The 18,712-nt window shown below is 43.6% G+C and overlaps 1 protein-coding gene across 1 annotated transcript in view; it reads left to right on the forward strand.

Annotated features, from left to right (window-relative positions):
* Nucleotides 1–18,712, forward strand: part of b4galnt4a (beta-1,4-N-acetyl-galactosaminyl transferase 4a) — a 124,924-nt gene that overhangs the window by 85,231 nt on the left and 20,981 nt on the right. The window contains exon 7 of the mRNA XM_076038007.1: nucleotides 7,755–7,822. Within this exon, the coding sequence (XP_075894122.1) occupies nucleotides 7,755–7,822 (68 nt within the window). The remainder of the gene's footprint in view (nucleotides 1–7,754; nucleotides 7,823–18,712) is intronic.

The raw sequence follows: 18,712 nt of genomic DNA on the forward strand, positions 1-18,712 counted from the left end.
GCTTAAGGACGAGCCTCTCCGGTGGAAATGCTGGGAATTCACCTCCGAGCCCATTAATGCAGTCTGGGAATTTTTTAAAGCGATGCTGCTTAGTAACACGCTTTTTCGGGACGCAGGAGACAGTGAATCATCACCTGAGGCGTAAATACTTTCAGACTCCTCAACGTCACGGCTAAAATAGCCCACATAACATGCACCTCAGGGAGAAAAGCACTTTGTAACGGGCAGCCGAGCCCAAACCCTTTATTATTAGACTACACGGTGATATAATGTTGAGACTGAGGGTGACTCACACAGCGTTAGTGGGATCTAACATACCCCCGTTCTGCGTTTGCTAGACATGGAGGGTCTAAGCAGATATAGAGCGGACAGGCCGGCGTTACCTTGATGCAACATTTATGCCAGACACTCCACACCGCCAGCCAATGATAAGAGAGGTTTGAAGGCGATCGCCCAAAATAATCCCTGCGCGACCTGATGTGAGCGGGCGAACGCTGGACTCGCTGCTCAGACCCAGAAACCCCTCAAATAGTTTGTTCATCCACATCATCTCTTCTTCTTCTCCATCCTTGCGGTCCTATTCAGCTCACAGTTGAGTAAAAGTGAGGCTGTGTCGCTAATTAGCTTCTCTTGTCAAACACCTTTCCTGTCCTTTTTGTTATTTTGAAGGGAAGGAGAGGGACGCATGCATTTTAAATGCGACACGTGAGAGCACTGGGCAAGCGTGCGCTCACCGCTAAGGTCCAGCTATGGAGCCATCTGTATTCCGTCAGGATGGGAATCACTCCCAGGTTCCAAAAGAGCCGAGATTAATTAGCTGGCAGCGAATGTTGATGTGACATTTAAGCGGCAGGGAAATGTCAACTGGCTGCTGTGAAAAAAGGGCTTCACTCCATCCTGGATTTCCTCTATTTTTTCTGTATTTGTTTAACTGAATTTTTTAGGACTTCAGATAAATTTTAATGATAGAGGCAAAGGTTACTCAAGTTGCAGACAATATATACATATACATATATATATATATATGTATATATATATTTATATATATATATATATATATATATATATATATATATATATATATATATATATATATATATATATATATATATATATATATATATATATACATATATATATATATATATATATATATATACGTATATATATATATATATATATATATATATATATATATATATATATATGTATATATATATATATATATAAATATATATATATATACATGTACATACATACATATATATTTTTTTTTAGCAGTTCTATTCAATTTTCCTCAATCTCACAGATAACATTGAGATTCTGTTGTCTGACCTGGAGCCTTAACACAACCAACAGAAAAAGGCATTTTAAATATTTGTTTTCTCTGCAGGGTAAATAATGGCAGCGCTTTGTATGTTAACTATCGTGTCAAACGTTTTTCATTGAGTTGTTTAAAAATACGGATAAATCATTGCATTTCTCAGCTCATAACTGTTTTTCAGATCGGAAAATAATAATTCCTCCTTTCGGACGTGTAGCTAGAAAGAGCACGTAAACGTTTGTTCCTTCATATCTCGCTGGCCGCCTGCTGTTTCTGTTTATAGAATAGGAGAAAGTTAATTATCCTGTCAGTGGGCATCTCTGCTTAAAATGTAAACAAGTCCATTTAACAGCATGTAAAAATCTGTGAAATGAAACTGTTCAATTAATATTTATTGTGCTTCTATATTGTCAGATTTTTAAGCTATAATAACTTATAGGGGGAAAAAAACCTCATGTCACTTTGGCAGGCAAACCTAAGCAGTGATTATCCTAATTGCATAAGCCAACTGTTTGGACAACAAAAGTAATGCAATGATTAAAAATAATAATAATAATAAAATAAAAAAAAATCTAACTTTCACTCATTGTATTTTGCCTTTGCCATCCTGATCATATCTGCTGTTTCAACCCATTTTCAGATATTTATTTTGTAGTCTGCATTTAATGAAGCAGCCTCACTATCAGTGACCGTGGTGACATCACACAGGGCTGAACCACTGGGCACAGTCAGAGAAATGTCATCGTTAAGGCTGAAATTAGGGTTCAGGTTTCGGGGTTCCTCACACGCTAGAAGCCCCAAATTTGGCGTGGGCGCTTCTTGAGGGATCCTGATGACAAAGCAAGTGGCCCCACGTCTCTAGGACCAAGTTGACCTTTGAGCCCCATGGACTTTGAGCCCCATGGACTTGTATGACATTAGGGTTAACGTTAAAAAATGTCCAAATTAAAAGAAAGATTTTTGTTGTAAAGTGAATATTGGATAACAAGGAACCTTTAACAATACCAGCAAACCGGTTCTATATTGACATATTAGATTTATTTTCTCACAGATAATTTAATCATTTTTTTTTTCCTTAACATTTTCACACAAATTGCTGTACAGTCCACACTCAGACATGGAAAATGCACCATGGTTGGTTGTCAGTCATCAGACTGGAACCGGCTCCCTCAGGTCAGAACGAGTCGCTCTTGCCATTCCTGCCAGGATGTTTCCTGTGTGCGTCAAATGTTTTCGTCATCCTTTGTCCCCTGACATTTTCTAGCCCAAAGTCTGTGCGCACTGAGCTTTTCCTTCAGTCAGAATGTCCAGACAGCTCCTGCAGAGCCTCTCTCAGAACCAGACCAGAGGTCGTCTGATACCGAAAGGACTTTGACAGACTGTGAAAAGTTTGCTTCAAGATAATGAAGCATATAAATACAGGCGGGGGAAGTGTGAGACGGTGCGAGTTGAGCTGCCAGCACACGTAGAGGATAAAATCAATGTGTGCTACACTTTCTCCAGCAGTTTCGTCTGTGATGTCCGTGACATTTCTGCTCTCTGCTGTCACGCCTTCATGGCTTCAAGGGACAAAATTAGTTCTTGTTATTCTTCATGCTGGCTGTTTAAAATTATGTCCGTTTAAGCAATTTCAATATTCCACTCTGCCAGGTAATGCAAATTCTAGGCTGAGAATTACAGATAAATAATTAGCTGACTTCCATTTCAGTTTGCAACTTCTATACACCCAGCCAGTGAATTGGTTTGGAAAGCAGATAAACACAAAGGAGAACGTAAAGGTCCAAGCTCAGAATTTCAAAAATGTGTAAGATGTCCAATCCATCAGAATGAGCAGCATGTCGACAGCGACTTTTACACCTATTGCATTTCCATGGTGGAATCCATGTTGCGTAAACAACTGCGAGATTGTGTAAGCGTAATGTGACCGGGACAATAGCAAGAACAGACACTGAGCGTAATGTTGATATACCAGTCTGACACTGGTTTTAAGAAACTGTAACATGGTAAAGGTCACCGCAAGTGTTTTGGTCAGATGACGGGGCGACAGTAGCTCAGGAGGTAGACCCGGTTGTCCAATGGCCGAAAGGTTGGAGGTTCAAATCCTGCTCCATCCCAGTCTGTCCTTGCGTCCTTGGCCAAGACACTCAACTGTAAATTGCTCCCAGCACCTTGCATGGCAGCGGCCACCCATTGGTGTATGAATGTGTGAGTGAATGGGTGAATGAGAGGCCACTGCAAAGTGCTTCGGGGTCCATTGACCAGATGTTCTCAGAGGCCTTCAATGCTCTCGACCTGAACCACAAATCCTCCTTCATGTGTTCACAGCTTTTCCAATCTTCTGAGCCACGATATCAATGCAACTAAAATTTAAAAATGCTTTTTTTACATGTAGAAGTAGAAGCCATATACTTTAGATTAGATAAGTTTATGTTACATGAAAAATGGATACGAAGTCTTTTTTTTTTTTTTTTTTTTCTACAGCCCTGCGATGAACTGGCAACTTGTCCAGGGTGTCACCCTGCCTTCGCCCTAAGACAGCTGGGATAGGCTCCAGCAGACCCCTGTGACCCCGAATAGGAATAAGCTGGTATAGAAGATGAATGAATGAATGAATGAAGTCTTTTTTACATATATAACATGTGGATTAGTTTCTTCATATAGCTTCAAACACAATGATGCTCAACATTCATTTTGTTCCTTCATTCATCTTTTGTATTCAATGGCATCTAAACACCATTTACAAGATTTCTACCAATAAAAGTGCAGCACTCTCTGCCAGTAACTCTGAACCCGGTCAGTGGAACGACAGCGGAACCAACTGCTAGTTCACTGTTGACACCGAACATCTCATAAGATCTCTGCGTCCCTCTGCAGGTCCATCGTGTTTGACGGTGTGAGAGCGGAGCAGCACATGACATTTTAGTTCCATATCCAGAGAAAATGGAGTGCGTCTAGTTGAAAAGGATTCAACACGGCGCAGGAATGTCTCCACTGCTTCGCTGTTTTAGTTCTAACATTTCACGACCTTGCTTTCAGTTCCCACTATGCAGTGTTTCAGGGCCAGCGGCCATCTGAAATTAGTTTTGCGGAAGGTGCGCACCCACACGGCTGAGGTGTACAGAGTTGTTATCGGTTTGAGCAGAGAAGAGAAAGGCCGAGCTTGGACAAAAGTGAATTTTTAGATTCTGGTGTCTCTTATTTTTTTGTATTTTGGAGAAAAAAAGAAAGTACTCCCCAAAGTTCTTCTGCAGGAGGTTAGATTGAAAACAAATCAGACAGTAAGTCAGTGAGGGAGGCTCTGTTTTTATGGCTGTGATGGTGAAAGTCTGCGTCTCAGCGTATCTCCTCAAGACTCCTTATTTACCTCCCGCCCACTCGGGTGGATAGGTGCTGCCCTCAATAAGCAGTGACTCACCGCTCAGCGGGAAACGTGCCCGTGTGCACCAGAGCCCAACTGTCCTGCGCACCTTACGAGACATCTGCCGCTTTCATCGGCAGAAACAAGGACGACGTTTTCTCCGCCCTCGAGACAATGTGTGTGATTAGGGCCTCGTTCCTCTTTGTCTGATTTGTGCTGCTGAGGAGAAAGAGAAAGAAAGACAAAAGAGAAAACATAACCTTTCATTTTAATGAGAGTTTGCCACTTGACATTGATGTTTTCCACTTTTGTGTGAAACAGCTTATTTTTAAATCCTCATTCTGATGTAGAATCCAGATCATCTGAAAGCCTCCACAAGGTCTGCTTGAACTGCTGAAAGACTGAAGTGACAGAAAGGGGTGGTTATGAAAGCAAAGTCCCTAATGAATATTTCATTTCAGACAGTTATTTATTTATATGTGTAAATATATATATTTACCTACATGCGATTGTGCCCTTGTGAATCAGCTGAGTGACAGTGGCCTACTGGTAGAGTGTCCGCCCTGACACTGAGGTTCCAGATCACTGTCCTGGTGTCCAGAGATTCGACCTCAAGGGGGCGCTCCACTTTGTGTCGGTCTTCAAAACTGGATAGATGTTGGGGGTGTGGTCAGGATTTGCTTTAGCTGTTTTTTTTAATATTTAATAGGGGCCGTGGGGCCTGACTCAGGCTACGCTTCACTCCCAGAGAGTCCACACAATAGTGGTTTGTCCACTTTTTTTCAGAAATGCCTTTATTGATTTTGATGTGGTCCACTTTTTGAAAGAAGAAGGTTGTTGTTGTAAGCACTTCCTGTGTGTGTGTGTATGGCAACGTTTTGATGGAGTACCATGATACTCAACAGGGAATTGTCTGGCTGCTGGCATCTGGCAGTATTCAACTGGCCATGGAGTGTCATTTATTTATTTATTTATTTCCTGTGGCAGTGCACATCATACCGCACAAAAGGGACCACAGTCATATGCAAGAGCTAGCTGTGGTGTTGTGTACTTGAATTACCAAGAGCATGATATATTTATTTTGATTTTTTTTTTTTTTTTTTTTGTGTGTCTGTTGTGCGTCACGATTCCAAACAGCATCAAGCCTCCCCGGAGCTCAGTGCCATCGGTGCGGTCCCTTCAAACACGGTCCGGCGGTGTTCTCACCCCATTTAACAAACTCATCGCTAATGAAAAGTGAACGCTGTGTCCGTCTAACTGGAGAATCCTGCGAGGGAACTGTTGGTGTGGAAACGTAGACCGCGCTGCGGGAGATCCGGAGTGAAGGCACGACAACAACTTCTCGCCGTGACCTCGTCCTCTCTGGCCAACTGCTCCACGCAGACCCTCCCCAGTTTGGTTTGGGATGGACTCACTGCCGCTTGTTGCGTTTCCTCTTTCACCGATAGCTCTTTCTCTAATGCAGGGGTTGGCAAACTGTTTGACTGGTGGGCCACAGTGGGTTCTAAAATTCGACAGAAGAGCCGGAGCAGCAGCAGATGGATGGAGTGTTGATGATCCACCTCACAAGAGAAAAAATATGTCATTGGATATGTAAAAAGCATGAGCTTTAATGTCAATTGAAAATCTGAAAAACAAAATCCCCACGGTCTTTAGCTCTTTACTGAAATGGCTCTTAAAACATTGAAGAAATGGATGAAGTACAGCTATTTTATGGCTTACTTTCTATTAATATGAATTTTTCAAGTACAGTGGGCCAGATTAAAAAGCTCAATGGGCCACATATGGCCCCCGGGCCATAGTTTGCCTGTGCCTGATCTAGTGCCAGAAAAGATCCTGGTCTACCTCGTGGAAGAGCTACTTCACGCGTTCCGTAGGCGCGTTGCCGCTGTGTTCTTTCATGTTTGCATGTAAAAAGAACCCAGAGGAAGGAAAAAAAAAAAGCCGAACCAGCGTGAGGATCAGCGGTTGTTCACACGCAGCGAGGCTCTTGTGATCCGCTGGCACCGCACCCCGCAATGTTTTTCCGGAGCAGCCCTCAAACCCAGGAGCGTGGCCAGCGCGAACAATTAAAGGCAGGCCCACTGTGATCTTAGCCCTATTCTTTCATTATGGATCAGCAGCAGCGGGGGTCCTAATTAGCCGCGTTGGCTTGCCGATTAAACGAATGGGCACTGATTCGGCAGAAATGGGGGCCGCAGGGATACCAGTAAGCTGGCTTCTTGGAGTCAGCGTTGGCAGAGCACCGCTCGGATTCTCCGTCTATTAATAGGCATTAGCTGTGGTCAGTTAGCTCAGTTTGCCCGTCACAACTCGCCTCCCGCCTCACTGCTGCCTCACGCCTGTCTTCTCCTTTCCTTGGCCACAAAACAGGCAATAAATCGATGTTCTGGAGTTCAGTGGTCAAACAGGGCTTATGCAAATTTTTGTTTGTTTGTTTGTTTTTGCATAACTTACTCGTTTATATGCAGGAAATACCCGACAGGGATCCTTCGCTTTCAATCAACACACGAGAATCAGGAAGTAACTGTCGCTAAATAGGAATAGCTGTCTAAGGTTCCGACAATGGCAGTCTGAAGTGAGGTTGAGACGAGAATATAGAACGGCGTGAGCTGAGATAGTCAACTAACGTTGGTAGAGATTAAATAGAGAGGAAGCAGCAGAGAGAACTAAAAGGACAAAATAGAGCTGTTTTAAAACCTTCAATGTGACTTTTCTCACTTTTTTCTCAGAGTTCTTACTGATCGATGTAGGTGTCAGTAATGTATTGCCGCATTGCTCTGTTTGTCATGTTTCCAGTTTAAAAGATGAGTTTGATATTGGATGAGTTCATATTAACTTTGTGTGTTCCTGTGAATGTGTGCAATGTTTTCTCTTTAAACTGAGGCCTTATTTTATCATGCAGTGCAGAGGTACTTTTATATTGATATTGATGCACTGCTGTGCAACAAAACGTTCCAGTCTGGATTTTCGCTATTTTTGTTTGATTTCTCGCGCACACACACACACTCGCCCTCCCGCTGCCTTTCAAGCCGCCTCTGATGTTTGCCTCCTGTCTTGTGTGCGTTGCAGTTGGGCACCGAGTGGACTGCTCCAGGCGAGTTCAGCAAGTTCAGGTCTCAGTCCTCCAAGTCTGTGCAGTAAGTACCAGTGACAACTTACACACACACACACACACACACACACACACACACACACACACACACACACACACACACACACACACACTGCTGAAAAGCACTGTTTTCAAGGTCCTGCAAACATCTGCCCGCATGCCTTGCAGGTGCACACAGCCTCAGAAGCGTCTCTGAGGACCAGTCATCTGACCAATATGTTCTACCAGTTATATAGCACCCAGCAGATACTGTGTGTGTGTGTGTGTGTGTGTGTGAAGGGGCGCTCTCTCTCTCTCTCTCTCTCTCTCTCTCTCTCTCTCTCTCTCTCTCTCAAAATAAGGAAAAGAATATACAACACTAGTGACTAATGACACCTCTCTCACAGTCAACGATTCCTCATTACTGAGAGCTGCTTGAATAAAAGTGCCCTCGAGTCTGTGGACTTGGACAAATATGTTGAAAGTTTTCTTGAACTCTTCACCAAGACGAGTAAATACAATAAAGACTATATAGAGTGCAAGAGATAGCAAGTGCACCATTTTTCTTCCTATAATTTGATGTCACATATTGAAATCGCACAAGTGGAGTGAACATTTTGAGCCTCTGAGCAATTTGTTTCAAAGGGTTCTGAGCAACTTTTCAACAGCTCTCCTCTCTAGTGGCCATGTGACATTGAAGTGTGCATAAATACATAAATTCAAAATGGGTTTGCAGTGGTACCTAATGAGACACTTTACACCATTAGTGTGAGCAGGACACAATGATTATATGTAATATAGTTAAAAACCAAAATTATACTGAATAAAAAATACAGAATAAGTGACGAAGAGTGCGCAATTACCAGTTACCTTCTTTCTTTTTGGTTTTTTCATTCATTCCTTTGAGAAAGAGAGGAAAACAGTGTCATGTTTTCGTTGTTCCAAAGATATAAATATAAAATTTAAAAATGTTAAAAAAAAAGTTGATCCCAAACATTTTGTCCAGACCAAACCGTCATCTATCACCTCCCTCACATTCACCCCCCCCCCCCCCCCCCCCCCAATAACCTTCTAGTTCTATCCTGTCATGTTTCCTGGTTGCATGTGTAAAGTGGATTGTAATTAAACTGTCAAAAAATAAGTGAAAACCTATCTGGCAACAGAGATGAAAAGGTTAGGAAAACAGTGGGCTTTAATGAGTGGAGGCCACTAATGACTGAAGTCGACGACTGCTACACTTTGTCACATGCTTTAGGCGAAGTGTGTCACCAACGGTAATGAAAGCCAGGCCTTAAAATAATTGGGGGAGAAGCTAGTTTGAAGTTACAATGTGTGGGCGTGCATAAGAGAATGTACCAAGTGTTTTTTTTTTTAAAAAACATTTTTGCCTTTGAGAAAAAAAAAGATAGAACCCATGCATTCATACACATGTTTGCATCGCTATTCCAAATCCCTGCGTGCCTTTGATGACTTTATTGAAACCTCCCACTGCCACCTTTTTTTTTTTGTCACTTGCCACCGTCCACGTGTTCACTCCGTGCGACATGGATCCCTCACACGCCGCCGCACTCAACCTGTTTGAAGCGTGCCTGAGATGTGCTCCCAAGCGTGGCAAATTGTGTGCGCAGCGGGATTAATCGCCCTCATAAAAGTACCCTTCAAATTAAATGGGACGGATTTGAAAGGGAGCAAATTAGCGGTGCAGTGCGAGATATTACTTGCCAACAGAAAATAACATCAAAGCGAGCGAAGGCCAGCAATAATCAGCCATTAGACAGATATAGTGAGGTATTTGTAAACATTTGTTAATCAGGTAAAAAAAAATACATAAATGAGCAAAAAATAAACGAGGCTGTATTTTTTTTTTTTTTCTGAATGTGTGCTGAATTTCCTTTTTTGGATAATGAAACTGCTGGCAGGGAAAATGATTAGTCATTCACAGGAGGCTACAGCACATCTGCGGCGACGTGATTCTCCTGTTGCACCTTGTTATTAAAGAATCTGTTCAGAGCCATTTCAGCCTATTTGCAGACTGCATTCTGCCATAAAGCTGCAATTTAAAACCGCTTTCACAGTCACTGTTCCCACTTATTTTCATATTGGGCCCGGATAGAATGCAAGAGGACAGGGTAAAATGTAGCATGAAAGAAGGTTGGCGAACGGTGCGCAGCAGAACACAATCTAAAAGGAGCCCAAACCTTCAGAAATGTAATTGAACATAGCGGCGGCGAATGAGGCACGACACTCCAACTTCAGCAAGGTTGTTCTTTTTTTTTTTCCAGCGCTTTTGGATCACAGTTATTTATACGTTCCGGCTCTACGGAGCCGTGCGGCTGCAGTCGAGCCGAGTGAACAGTGACTAATGACTGCTGCAAGGCAGAATCATATTGTCAGGGAATGTAACATATTGTTGTCGAGCGAGCGGTTGCTGAAACACTACGTGTGCCTGTTGAAGGCCTCGGCGACTCACAGCCAAATCAAAACTGCCAGGAGTCTCTTTCTCTCGGCCTTCACTTCATTTGACGGCGCCCCCTGTCTGTTAGCCCGTGTGAACTGGTTTAACCTTGTGTTTTCTTCACTTTTTCGCTCTTTGGTGTCAAACGGAGCGTAGAGTGCTGATCGTGCAATGCCCCATCGCGTGTTTTGCGCATACAGATGAATGTCAGAATGAATGTGTCTGTGCTTGTAACATGCACATTTATATTGCAATGCAAGGCGTATTTCACAGTGAGTCACAGTCAGACAAATTGCGTTAAAATGCACGAGAATTATGCATTACTTATTACAATTATTTCAAGTTGGATGAGATCTTATTTATTCCGCAGTTTTCTCAGCATGCTGCTTGGAACAGAGTTCTCACTCGGTAGTGATTGAGAGATTTCTAAATCCGGGTGCCTCCTTGAATTTGAAGACAATGGAAATACAGCAGAATCTTTTCTCTGTTCTGTCTCACGTTCAGCATGTAAATGTAGGATTACTGCGTTAGCAGTGTACAAAGTGCATGTTTTCACACTACATGCTACTGTTAGAGCCTGTGAACTCAATCATATCTAATACTTCAACCCCCTCCCCTCCAAAAAAAAAAAAAAATAAGAACCATACGTCATTGAGTTTCAGATTGACATCATTTGTCCTCGTGTTTTTCTGAGTATGAGTGAGAAAGAGTGAGCAAGGACTCATGCTTTGCACTCCTGTGGTTGACATGAAGCAGACGTGTGGTTCAAACAGACCGACATGGCAACTATCTGAGTGTGGCTGTGCTGTTATTCTTGAATGTGAGTGCCAGATGAGGTGGAGAGAGAAGGGGGATCATTACACTGCCCACCCCACCTGGCAACCTGCCTCCCTGCGTCTGCATGGAAGGACAGAAGGAGGAAACAGTCATATGCACGTTCAAATTGAATCTGCTGTTTCTTGTTTCACTTTTTTTTTTTTTTTTTCTACTCATCCCTTCATCCTGGACTCGTGTGAGGAATCACACATGATGCCAAGTTTCAATTTATCATCAAAAGAATTTTTAGCACACTAGCGGTTTCCTTATATCTGTCCTCAAATACGGGCCACAGACAGACTGTGGTTCTCTGGTAATTTTATTCAGCGCAATAAAAGTATTTGACAGCAGAGAATTATAGATCTATCAACATTATAATTTGAGATTTATCTTTAAAAGTTCTGCCTTCATCAAACCAAAACGAAGTCAAGCCTTGTACCCTTCCGTCTTCTGGAACAAGAGGATTGAGACCATCCTCTTTTCAGACAGCAGTCATTTGAATCTATTGGTCACAGCCAAGTGAGAATGGAAATGCAGTACAAAGATGCCAAATTGCATCCTTTGATTCTAGACGGGTTTTTTTTTTTTCATCTGTTATAAATAATTGATCTTTTCATCGTTAAAAAAAAAGCTTGAGCGTTCTTCACTGACCTCAAATAAACCATGCATCTGTTTGTCGTAGATAATAAAGTCTTAGTGTCCCATTTCCATCTGTCTTATTGTCTGTCTTCTCTTTTGCTCATACCTGCGAGGTGATATTTTGGTTATGCCTGCCAGGTACTGTCACCACACCTTGATGTGGTGACAGTTAAGCTGTCAGAGGAGGAAGCTGGATGGCCCCGCCAACACAGTGTCTGCTTTCAGACGCAGCCACAGGAGCCTGCGGCTGCATTGAACACCCCGCACAAAAAAAAGTTTGACAATCGCTAAAACAAGCGCATGCGGCGCACCAGAAGTTGTGCGGTGTCACTCATGAAGCCGAGGCCTCCGGAGGCCAATCAGCCACAAGACGAGACAGTCACGAAGTTCAAGATGAGTCAAACTTTTAGAACACAGAGAAAAGTCAACAAGCGAGTCTTGTGAGTGCTTGCCTCCTTATGTAGACGAAGGTTCAGACTCCCATCGATCTGTCGAGATTTTTTTACCCTTCACAAGGTAAAAATTGATTAAAGGGGGGAAAAAATTGCTGCCGGTGACCTTTGACCACAGCAGTGAGGAGGGAAGGCAAGATGAGGACTCCAAGGTTATCTGGGACACCGCAGCTGGCATTTTGAAGCAGCGGCTTTCGGCTCACAGGCGACTGGAAATGACATTTGCGGGGCCAATCCTCCACTGACACGTGGGCGCTGAAGTGTGCCCTTCCTTTTTTCCCCAGACGAGTGTCTGTGTGCTTCTCCTCCTCTTCGTGCCCATCTTTCTTCTCCCGCTTTCATTCCTCTTCTTCCCCAACCTGTCCCTTACCTTGAGGACCTTGAGCCCTCTGCCCGTGCTCCGTTCACGCGACTCAACAAGGCGCCTCTAACCATCTGCGTGGGTTGATGGAAGAGACTGAGCCTTTCCCCAAACAATGATAGTGGAAACCAAGTGGAGAATGGCCAGTTACTTTGCCACGGGATCTCTCAGTATCTATAATTGAATCGTTTAAGCACTGCTGGTTATTAGCTGGCATGGAGACTGAAGCATTTGGTGAGGGTATAGCACTTGTGGCCACGGCGTCAGAGGAATACTGATTGAGCTCGGCTGAGTGTAATACCTGGGCTGCAGCCAGAGCCTCTGATATCTCCTGATAGGTTCGCATTCGCCCCGCTATTGTCTCTGTATCTGTCTTGGCATGAGGAGACGAGCTTTACTATGAACCGCGTTTCCTCTCAGGATAATTGGTCGGAGTGTTCCAGCGTTGGGAGGAAGTTATACAACAGCGATCATAAAAAAGCGTCTCCCTCTGGCCTCCAGTCACCCATCTGTTTTGATGGGCAACGCACGTAGCGCTGCCTCACATCATGTTCAGTATGTGGGTCCTCACTGGGGTCAGTTTGTTTAATCATCGCGCGGCTGACGGAGTATAAAGTCACTAATGCATGAGTGCGATCGGATGCGCAGCTGCCTGATGCATGATTGAAAACATAATTATGCATGCCGATTACGAAGATGGATGGTAATTTCAGTCTGGAGTAGCTAAAATTGACCCGTCGGGGTTCGCTAATGCGAGGAAGGTCAACTCTGTAGCTGCGCAGGATGCGTCCAGAAGTGTGTGTGTGCTCAAAAGGAGGGGGGAAAGCGCGCGCTGAGAGTGGCCAGTCTGGTCGAACAATAGATGAAATAGTGTGGACCCAGCAGGAGGACTCCACAGTGCGTCGTAAGCCCAGTGTGGAAGATTTAGCAGCGTCTAATAGCAGTGGGAGTGATGATCTTAATCCATTTTTGCTGGTATTCCTTTTTGATCTCATAGACCAGCTTTGATCCCCGTGCTGGGCTGCTGTCACTAGGGATGGTGCTGTATGGCTGCCTCCCTACTAGTGGACCTGCTCTGTTGAGTCAATACACCCTGACCAAACACTTTATGAGCTAAAATAGCTAATCGGCCAATCACAGGGCAGCAACTCAATGCATCTGGACACTAGACGCAGCCAGCTGCAGCTGTCCGGCCCACTGCACAACAAACACTGAAACTTTACATTCATTTTGTCTCATGTTTATTTGAAACGTGCTGATAAAAGTAAACCAGTGACAGCAGTGAAACAGCAATAACAGTGTAGACGTGATAAAGTATCACAGGTCTGGGGCTGAGCTTGCTAAGTGATGTCAATTTAAAGGTTTAATTCCTCCATTAAACCCTGTGACACAGGAGTTTTACACTCAAACTGCCTGTTAAATCGCTTTGTTATTGTTTTGTTCAGTCGCTTGTTTATTTAACAACAGTAAAACATGTTCCTCAGTGTGCCGCTTGTATAATGAGTAACCATCCGCTCCCGCTGATAAATTGGCAGCAGCTTGCATCCATGGCATTGTTTGATCTCGACACCATCTAACACTAATCATAGTTTGCTGTGATGAAAAGGTCATATATTTGCCTTCCCCATGTGTGTGTGTGTGTGTGTGTGTGTGTGTGTACAAACCTTGTGAATGAATGTATTTCCTTTCAAGTCCACACATTCGGGGCCAGTTGAAGTGGAGCTGAAGTGTTCACACAGAGTGAAAGTGAGACAGGGGCTGAAATGGAGGCGTGCAGAAGAAAAAGAAGCATTAAAGAAACTAATGCTGCAGCGGCGCATTAGATAATTACATACGGGGGAATTGGAGGCAGTAGATAGCAGCGCGAGGAGAGGCGTCGGACAAAGGCGACAGCGGAGATACCAGAGGAAGAGGAAGAGGCGAGAGGATGAAGAGGAGCAGAAGTGGGGGACGAGGGGAAGGCGGCGGCGGCGGCGGGTGGGAGCGGGGGAGAGGATTTATTGAGGCTGCAGGGGAGAGCAGCGTGATAGCTCTCTGATGGATTAGAGGAATGCATGAGAAATGGAGTGGAGAGAGCGCGGAAGGGAGAAAAGTGAAGTTTGTGCGTCTCCTCGGGGGCGGCTCCAAACACCGCTATCATTAATGTAGTTGAGAGGCGAGCGCCGGCCGCGCACGCTCCCTTATTCAAGGACCACCTTTGGGTATTAGCCAGGGAGATACTGGATAAGACAGAGAGGACAGGGGACGGGGTGACGGGCAGATAGCATTAATGAGGAATTGAGTTGGGGGGGCGAGAGAGGAGATAGGAGAGACGGCGCCGGGGTCGGGAAATTGTAGCCGGCAGGGCAGATGGGTGAGATGGGGCGGGGGCGGCGGAGGGCAAGGAGTGCAAGGAGCGCTGGTGTTCAGGGAGCAGGGAAGTGCTTCCACCATCATCACCTCAAGACTGTTGGCTGCAAATCAGGTTAATCACACGCAGTCAGCTGACGGCCCTGAAACCAACCCAGCTTCTTTTGCTTTACACACACACACACACACGCACACACGCACACACGCACACACACACACACACACACACACACACACACACTGGGACGTTTTCCTTCAAATGTTTCCTTCAAAAAGATTTAGTCTTGCAGCAGGAAACACCTGAATAACATTTTCATGCTGCTTGACTTTTAGCACTTTCTTAATGGGATTTTTTATTTTCAAACAATTTTTTTTGTTGCTGTTTTTATTGTTTTATTGGCCTCATGTGAACACTGCAGACGGTTTTCAAATAGCCCTTTGAGATTATTAGATAGATATTAGTGATTTAAAGTTCCCACAATTGACACCCATTGAAAACACGTCCGTCCATACCTTGTTAGATGAAGTCCTTCTAATGCCTGAGGGGTTATAAAGTCATTTCATTGAGGATTTATTTATATATCAAAGTATGAAAACTAAAATCTGTCTTTCCCAACATGTTTTGCCAGCACGTGCTGAAGACGTGCAGCAATATGGCCACTTCTTACAATGCAACCAAGCATTGTAATGAAGCCATGCAGGCACTAGAATGACTTTATCTATCAAGAGATCCATGGAGAAGCTTTAAAATTGAGTTGAACGTGAAGTTTGACGTGGAATGGGTTTGTATGGTGGAGGAACCACTAAAATCTAAATGAGAGATCAAGCAGTCGTGTTCACATGAGCCCATGTAGGCATGACAAACAGCAGCTAACAGTGAAATATTCCTTTAAATGTGTTTGACGGATCTCCAGCGCTCTTCGCCCAGTGTTCTCCAGCCATTCCCAGCTCCTTTGTCTCTCTATCCGTTCAGCCCGCTGAAGGGAAACTGGAGACAAAGACTCCAATTAGTCAGGCAATTAGACTCTTGTTTTGTCCTCCACTCATCCTCTCACGCTAATGCCGACTCTCTTCTTTTCCCATCTCTCATTTACCCTTCACTTGTTCCTTTTTGCTATTTCTTTTTTAATATCCCGTCCTATCTGGGATTGCGTTGTGTTTGGAACCACGTCTGGCTGATGTTCGCTCTAATGTGTTTCTCCTATGCACAAAAATAATTCATAATTCCCTTTCTTGCTCTGTTGTTCATTTTCTGTTTATCGCTTCTCCTTCATCTTTCTCCCCGCTGTCTCTTCATCTCTTTTGTCATCCATCACAGGAGGGCTGGTGTGACCGACGCACACATACACCACACTCCACATGCACACACATGCACACATACATTTTTGTCTACCTCTCTTTGTGAGGACATCCATCCATTTTCCATTCTTTTATACAGCCGCACCCAAACCTTTGCCTTAACCCTGACAAAACTCATTTCATAGCTTCCCTCTAAACTTAAACCTTCATCCTCATCCATATTTAGGAGAACCCCAACCCTTACTCTGTTGTTGGAAACATTTTCCGCAATATTGATCCTCCATTTTTCCTCTCATCCTACCTGGTGATTCCCTAAATGCAACCAGATGGTTTTTATAATGATAATATTCATGATAAATCTCTTCTTTATAAAGCAAAACTCGTCACACAATGATATCATAAAAACACAAAGCAAGAGGCGACTGGCGAATTAGGGGCACAAGACAGAACAAATGCTTCACTTCCCAGCAGAACTTGAAGCTAAATACACGTCGATCCTGAAATGACTCAACCAGATTAAATAGAAATCAAGCCCTATATCCTTTTTCATAATCTGTTCAAAACATTCTCCGTTCAAATCCCAGTGATTGTTGTTTATTAAAGCACAAAGTCTCCCCGGTGCCCGCCTCCTAACTCTGAAATATTGTGGCGTCTGACTGTATCCTCTCAGCCCTCCACATTAGATTATCCCCCAGATGGGCTCCGGATTATGGGCTGAAATAGACTCTAATGAAAGGTCAGGAAGTGTACCAATATATCCTAAAACCCATCTACAGTTGTCCTCTCAGGCACAGGAAGTCAATAAACTAGGACTGACATAGTTGCGGTTAATGATACCGTTTTTACGTGTCAACCTAAGACACAAAAAAGGGCTTGGCCCACGTGTTATTGAATTGAATTGTTGAATTCATCATCTGTTGTAACCTAATCTTTGGCTTTAAAAGGAAAAAAAAAGTGTTTTGTCCATAAGAACAAAAGGACTTTTTTCCCCCCTGTCCGTCTCTTTCTGCTAAAAGTCGGCTAGGTCACATGGGAAAGGGCGGGAGGGGTCGAAGGAGTTCACCGAGTGCCATTTCAGCAGCTGCAAAGCCAAACGTTCCCTATTCATGAGACTGTGACCTGAACTCACTGTCACTGCTCTGCTGCACCTGCAATGATTTATCGGTTGCTGAGTGCCGGGTGGCCGGAAAGATGTGGTGCCGTTTATGCACAGGGTGGCACGTGATCATCCCTCTTCAGCGTTTTGTCCTTCACTTTCAGCAGAGAGAGTCATGCCAGGAATGAGTGCACGCATGGGCTATTTTCTATTATAAATATATAAATAAATATATGGAAAAAAATGAGAAAGTTGAAGAAATAAAGTGCATTTCCATCAAGTGGTTGAAGCAGATATATGGCCGGAAACTGGCAACAAATGAGTAACCTTGGCAACGCATAATTTAAACCAAAAAGTACTCTAGTCTTGGTCATCTGTCCAAGATGTCCAAGATTTGTCAAAAAACTTTGGGAACAGTGTCTAAACCTAACTTACCTAACTAAACCTTTTTTCCCCATCAACCTTTTCTGGTGCATTACTGCAAAACAGGGTGAGGGAAACCTAACTGTAACATTAAGACTGAATTTGCCTTTGTGCTGATCAAATTGGCTCCTCCAATGTGCCGCGTGCCTGCAGACGGGGAGGCTAAACCGTGAAGACAGAGAGCTGCAGCGACGTTAATCTGGTTGAAACGCATCAACCTCCAGGAAAAAAAAAAGTACAAAATCGTGCAACAAAAGTTCCGCTTGTTTGCATTCATTGTCTTTTCTCATAACATTCTCCTGTGTTTCTGGGGTTATTTTCAATTCCAAACACAGACTTCATCAAAGGAGATGAGCTCCTATTTGTTTCCGGAGACAAGCAGGAGACGGAGGAGAGAAAATGGAATCATCATGGCACCAGAACAGAGGCAAAGGAAAACAAGAACAAAGGCAGAAAATGAGAAAGGAAGGGAGGAGGAGGCATCGCATATCTTTGAGTATGGGAGCACATTAATATGTAGGAAATGAACGGCTCCCAAATAGCAAAATGCTTCCCAAATTGTCCGTCCGCACTGAACACTTTGAACATGATCTTGTTTGTGGGATTTGGCCTTCCAAATATAACACGCAATTATTTTTAGCTTTCATCACAATTAAAGCCTGGCCTTTAAAGACGCAGCGTAGGACATCGTTTTGAATGACAAACAGTGCGGAAAAAACAAAAACAAGTGCGTTTAACTTTGTGTCAGAAACTAGTTTTTGGGTCTTTTTTTGCAGACATGTTTTTATGCAGATGAACTACCTGCAGCGCCTGGTGTATAAATGTCCCTCCTGAGCCTCAGTGCAAACAGACTCAGTTTGAAGAAAGGTTCAAACCTTTTGTTAAGTACATGCAGATAGTAAAATGCTGGATGCTGTTTCAGTCGCTCTCTCTTGAACTCAACTAAGTTTGATTACCATTATCCTTGTTGGAAGGCACGTTTCCAGGAGACACAAGAACAAATCAGACTCTCTGAGGCCGTTTTTTTTAAATTTTCTTTCCTATTT

This window comes from Nelusetta ayraudi, unplaced genomic scaffold (genome assembly GCF_046127955.1).
Source record: "Nelusetta ayraudi isolate G7.1 ecotype Tasmania unplaced genomic scaffold, CSIRO-AGI_Nayr_v1 ptg000053l, whole genome shotgun sequence".
NCBI classification, from domain to species: Eukaryota; Metazoa; Chordata; class Actinopteri; order Tetraodontiformes; family Monacanthidae; genus Nelusetta; species Nelusetta ayraudi.